The following is a 6000-nucleotide window of genomic DNA, read 5'->3' as shown; positions in this document are numbered from 1 at the left end:
AGGTTGCGGGCAGGGAGGTGGGGGAGGGGGGTCGGGGGCCAGCGGGTGGGGGCGGGCATACAACACCCGGCACCAGCCCCGCGGCGGGACTTCTCGGGGGCTTCCAGCTTCTCCCAAGCGCCTCCTCCTGACCGGCTCAATGCGGAGCTAGGATGGGATGTCGTGGCTGCCAGAGTCCGCGAGGCAACTCCTGCGGCGTCCTGCTCTGGTTAAGACGGGGTGGAGAACTACCAAGCGCGAGGCGAGAGGCAGGTCTTCGGACACGTTCCTGCACCTGCACTCACAGCTTCGTTTAGGTTCGCGGAGAAAGGGCTGAAGGCTTTAGGTCCTTCGAGGCATCCGTAGCGAGGGGGCGGGGCCCGGAAGGGAGCAGCATGGCGGCGCTGGACAGTGACAGCGATGAGGACTTAGTCAGCTATGGGACAGGCCTGGAACCGCTGGAAGAAGGTGCGAGCCAGATTGGTCGCTGGGGTCTGTGAGAAACAGGTCCAGAATTCCGGGCAAAACCGCTCAACCCTGTGCCGGGCCTCGGGTGGCCCCGTGGGCAAGGCTCTCTCGCTACTGGTGTTGGGAACAGAGACGAGAGAGATGTGCGGTGTGCTTTGGGGTGCTCACGTTCTGGAGGGATGGATAAGATACTCTGAGGGGTGGGAAACAGAAAGATGACGAAACAGGCTCGTGTGAGAACCGGGGTGGGTGGTCGGGCATTGTCTTCCCTAGGAGAGGACGTTTGAGCTCAGACTTGAAACAGAGGAAGGAACCAACCATATGAAGATTTGGGTAGAAGAACATTTCAACCAAAGAGAGCAGCGGGTGCAAAATTTCTGAAGTCGGAGCCAGTTTGACAAATTGAGGGACAGGCAGGACTGGTGTGGGTGGAGCCGACGACACCAGTGGGAGACTGGTAGAGATGATGTCAGAGGGGGAGGCAGGGGCTGCATCTACTTAGTATGTAAGGATGTTTGGGTTTTATACTAAGTGTTGAAGAGTCATTGCGGGGTTTTACACAAGGGAGAAATGTATATTTTTAAGATCATTTAGCCCTCGATTTTGAGAATAGGTGGGCTGGGGACTGGTGGGCAAAACTGATTGAGGGAGATTAGCAGAAAGAAAAAGAGGTCTTGAGATGATGATGGCTTGGACTGGGGTGTTAGCAGTGGAGGGGATAAGTAATGGTCTGGGTAGAGGTGTAGGTTGAAGGCAGAGCAGACCAGACTTGCTGCTGAAATATAGAGGTGAGGGAAAGGTGAGATAAGGTTCTCTCCCATGTTTCTGGGCTGATCCATTAATGACTCGATTTGTTCAGCAATGAGTGCCCAGTAAGGACTGATGGCAGTTCTAGTCCTGTGGGAAGGACCAAGGAAGCATGTTGGCTAGGAGTTAACTTGCAAGCCTTCTGTTGGTGGGATCTTATTCTCCACCCTGATTACATTTTACCAGGTTAGTTGTACTTCTGTACTTTCCACTGATTACCCTTTTGTTTCCTACAAGCAGTTCCAATCATTAGAAAATTTTACTGGACGCTAACCCTACTTCTACTCTGTGCTTACAAAAGACAGAGGGACACTAGTCTTCTGAAAGCTTCTTATGTGTTTGAAGACAGCTCTTGGATTTCCTCTAAGACATCTCTGTACTGCACTCAACACCCTTTAATATATTCAGTTTATTTTTTTTTAAGTTTTTATTTATTTTTTTGACAGGTACACTGAGTAGGGTGCCCAATGTGGGGCTCAATCTCAGGACCCTGGGATCATGACCTGAGCCAAATGCAGAGACTTAACGACTGAGCCACCCCCGAACCCCAATATATTCAGTTTAAAGCCCTGGAAACACCAATTTGTCAGAGCCTTTCTCTAAGTATGGGACCAGAGTGTGGGTGGAGCAGGGCTACCATTGGTATGTCCTTCATTCTAGACTGTACTTCTTTATTTTTAATTTTTATTATTTTTTAAAGATTTTATTTGACAGAGAGAGAGAGAGAGCACAAGCAGGGGGGAGCCTCAGGCAGAGGGAGAGGGAGTGCAGACTCCCCATTGAGCAGGGAGCCCAATGCAGGGCTTGATTCTAGGACCCTGGGATCATGACCCGAGCTGAAGCCAGTTACTTACCTGACTGAGCCACGCAGGTGCCCTAGACTGTAGTTTTTAACACAGGCATTACATTAACTTTACTGGCAAACACATCACCTCATGCTCTCAAAGAATTTGTTGACAGAGATCCTGTATTGGAAGTTTTAAATCTAGTTGAAACAAAAGTAGGAGTTTTGTAAGTGCTACCTTATATGATATAGACAGTAAGTAGCCTACACAAGCTGGCAGAGAACCCTGAGACAGCAGGATGGGATTCCTTGAAAACTGGTAGATCTCGCTATTCAGAAAGAGGGCAGGAGTTAAACATGCATGGGTGAAGGTTATTACAGCCAGGCTGGGCAGCTGTTAATACATTTCTGTATTTCTGGTTCACACTTGTTTCCTTGTGAGTGACATATTGTAAGCCATCAACTATTTGACCTACATTCTTCTAATTCTTCCTATTTGATGATACACAGAATCTGAAATGAAGTCTAATGACCTAACCACGCTTTTGAAATGGAAGGAAGGGGCATTGGATTTGTAGACCCTTTATGCCCCCAGCCTAAGATCATTCTTTAACTTCCCAGCATTGGTAGTTTTGAAGATTGAGTCATTGTTTCCTATGCACTTTGATGTGTAAATGCACTCTGAGTGCATTTTACGGTATAACATACTAGACCAATAATCACTTTTCCTTCTGCTTTGAAGTTTTAGTGACAGGTTAGATAAACATTGGTAGAGGAGGGACTCTACTACTTAATTAAAGTTGCTGCTACTGAGAGGAAGTTTTACTGGTTAAGAGACAGCGGCCAAATCGTCTGTCACACACAGACCCATAGACACATAGGCTCTCTGGCCTGGAGGGAAGAGGGCACCAGTACTTACCTCTCTCATTAGATACTTTAGTTGCCTCTGGAGTTCTCCTCATCTCTGGTTCATCCTGTACTTAGATTAACTTAAGGACAATTTTCCTCCTTGACGTTATGGCTCTCCCACTTAAGACTATCTGTGGTTTCCCCCCACTGCCAGGACATACCACAGACCCTCAAGCACTGAGTTGGAGGCCTTCTGCACTATCTGCCCTTCTAGTTCCATCTTCTGCTCCTTGCCTGCCTTCCAGTCAGACTAGCCGACTTTTTCAAAACATCTGATGTTATCTTTGTAGACTTCCTGTTTACTGATGGAGTTAATGCTTCTATTGGGAATTGTGTCTCTATCAGTAGTTATCAGATCCTGCTCAGGAGGGAGACTATGAAGTGGTTCTTGAACATCATGGGAAGAGTTCCTGTATATTCAGGTCTCCTCTACTGGGCTCTGAGGGCCCTGAAAACAGGGACAGAGTTGTGGTTGGTTTTCCACACCCAGAGCCTAGTACAGGGCTGCTTCCATGGTGAAAGATAGTCCAGGTGATGTCCCTGGCTTGGAAGCAGAATTGAGATCTGATTGCAACTTTGTGCTTATTAGCTATGGACATGGGGGCAGTTACTGAATCAGAGCGCCCTTATCGGGTACGGGTATGATGAGTGAGATAATATGTGTGAAAAGAAGGGATTAGTTGTTATTAGTAGCAGTAATTATAAGAGGGCCTGGCTAAAATGTCACCTCCTCCCCAGAGTTCTTTCCTGATGTGATTAGAGGTGGCGTCTCCCTGTGGGGCTCCTGCCTGCCATGCTGGTCGGCCCTCAGGATCTGCTGCCATAGGTTCCACCTAGTTGTCTGCAGATCTTATCCCCCCTCATGATTAAGAGCACCTTGAGAACTGAGTAAGAATAGCACCTTGCATTGGCAGGCCCTGCCCAGTGGTTCTCAGTCGGGGCTGATTTTGCCTCTCGGAGGACATTTGGCAAAGCCTGAAGACATTTTTGTTGTCAAGCCGGGCGAGGGGAGCCACGCTTCCTGGCTGGGGTCTGGTGTTCCAAGTCAGGGTTGCTGCTGACCATCCCACGGTGCACGGGACCGTCCTACCACAAAGAATCAGCCAGTGCTGACTGCCGATAGCACTGAAGTTGAGAAACCTTGCCTTAGCCAGGAATCATGCCAGGGGCAGGCGTGGTAGTGGATCGTGTGAAACGCATTTCTAAGCAACAGTGACAATCTTGGATTAGGGGGCCCAAGTTGTAATTTAGCTCTTTAGAGTGAAATGAAATTGTAGCTGATATTGACTGAGCTTCGCTATGACTAGACATTGTGCTCAGGCCTCTGCATGTGCGCCAGCCGACCAGGTAGGTTCTGTTTTTCACCCTACTTCTATTTCTTATTTATTTATTTTTTATTATGTTCAGTTAACCACTGTAGAGTACATCATTAGTTTTTGTTGACTTGGTCAGTGATTCATTAGTTGCATGTAACCCAGTGCTCATGATAGCACTTGCCCTCCTCAGTACCCATCACTCAGCTACCTCATCCCCCACCCCCTGCCCCCTTCCCTACTTTTACAGTTGTGGAGGGTGAGGTTTAAAGAGCTCGAGTTACTTGCCCAAGTTCACCAAGCTGGCAGTAATAAGAGAGGGGGATTTGAATCCAGATCTCCTGGTCTTCAGAACCTGAGCTTTTGACTGCCCTGCTATGGGTTATTACTCCAGAAATGACTTAAAGACCTCAAAAGTTACTAGGAAGAATTTAGGACTCTAAGGCTATAAGTTCCTCTACTTTTTGTTCCACCTTCCAGAAGGAGTAACTGGCTTAATTATTGAAATAACAGGTACACATGGGCTTTCCTACTGTATATCATCATAATAATAATAGTAATAATAATAATAATAATAATGGCAGCTAGTATTTTAAAAGTGTTTATTGTGTATCTCTTCTTGCTAAGCAGTTTATAGGCATTATCCTACTCCATTTGCATAACAACTCTATGAAATAGCTATTACTATTCATGTCAGGGGGCAAAGAGAAGTCAAGATGATGGAAGTCCTGGTGCTGGGAAGGTCGGGTGAGAGCGCTGTTGCTCTCAATTCCCCGCCTTTAACTGCTCTCTTACTTGCTTTCTGTGCTGAATTTTTTTTTTTTAAGATTTTATTTATTTATTTGGCAGACAGAGATCACAAGTAGGCAGAGATCCAGGCAGAGAGAGAGAGAGAGAGGAGGAAGCAGGCTCCCCGCTGAGCAGAGAGCCCGATGTGGGGCTCGATCCCAGGACCCTGAGATCATGACCTGAGCCGAAGGCAGAGGCTTTAACCCACTGAGCCACCCAGGTGCCCCTGTGCTGAATGTTTGAAAGTAACTTGATGGTTACTTCTTATTTTAAATAGATTCAGAATTCAGAATTGCAGTTGATAAAATGAGGCCGTAATGTATGTCATAGGGCCTAAAAGTTTACACTTAAGGAACTTTTAGACTTTACTGAGTTCCTTTCTGCTTGTGTGTTGTAGCAACCCATCCCTGTTCAGGAGAGCAGGAAAGGATTAAGTCTAAAGAGTAGTAACTATGGAATCAGGAGATTGCCAGAAATAAGGAAACTCTTAAGATTTGGGGAGAACAGGCAATATCAAAGGAAAAAATCTGGACTCGGGATGCTGTGAAGTTCTAGAAGAGATACAGAAGGGTTCCTTCTGTCCCAAAGCTCTGTGTGCCAAGTGTCAGCCCAGTGACTTGTCTCCAGCGCTGCCTGTGGAGTTTACCTCCATCTGTTGGAACCTCCCCATCAACCAGCATGTAATTCAGTTTACATGTTGGAATTTTGTGGGAATCAGGCCGTTCTTGCTAAAATGTTTATCTGATGCAGATAAGAAATATCTGTATTTGCCTTAGAACTCTGAAGAAGCTTGATACCATGTGTTACTTTCTAAACTATATAAGCAGGTAAAGTCTAGGAATAAAAAACTTAGTTAAAATTATTATACTTGGGGGGCGCCCAGATGGCTCAGTTGGTTGAGCACTCTTGCTTTCAGCTCAGGTTGTGATCTCAGGGTGGTGGGATCCAGCC

The 6000-nt window shown here is 46.7% G+C and overlaps 1 protein-coding gene across 1 annotated transcript in view; it reads left to right on the top strand.

Annotated features, from left to right (window-relative positions):
• Window positions 1-335: 335 nt before the first annotated feature.
• The window catches only part of GPATCH1 (G-patch domain containing 1), a 42718-nt gene continuing 37053 nt past the window's right edge, over window positions 336-6000 (top strand). The window contains exon 1 of the mRNA XM_032325169.1: window positions 336-447. Within this exon, the coding sequence (XP_032181060.1) occupies window positions 375-447 (73 nt within the window). The 5' untranslated portion in view covers window positions 336-374. The remainder of the gene's footprint in view (window positions 448-6000) is intronic.

The sequence above is a fragment of the Mustela erminea genome, chromosome 19, assembly GCF_009829155.1.
Source record: "Mustela erminea isolate mMusErm1 chromosome 19, mMusErm1.Pri, whole genome shotgun sequence".
Classification (NCBI taxonomy): domain Eukaryota; kingdom Metazoa; phylum Chordata; class Mammalia; order Carnivora; family Mustelidae; genus Mustela; species Mustela erminea.
This window is presented reverse-complemented; position numbering and strand designations above follow the sequence as displayed.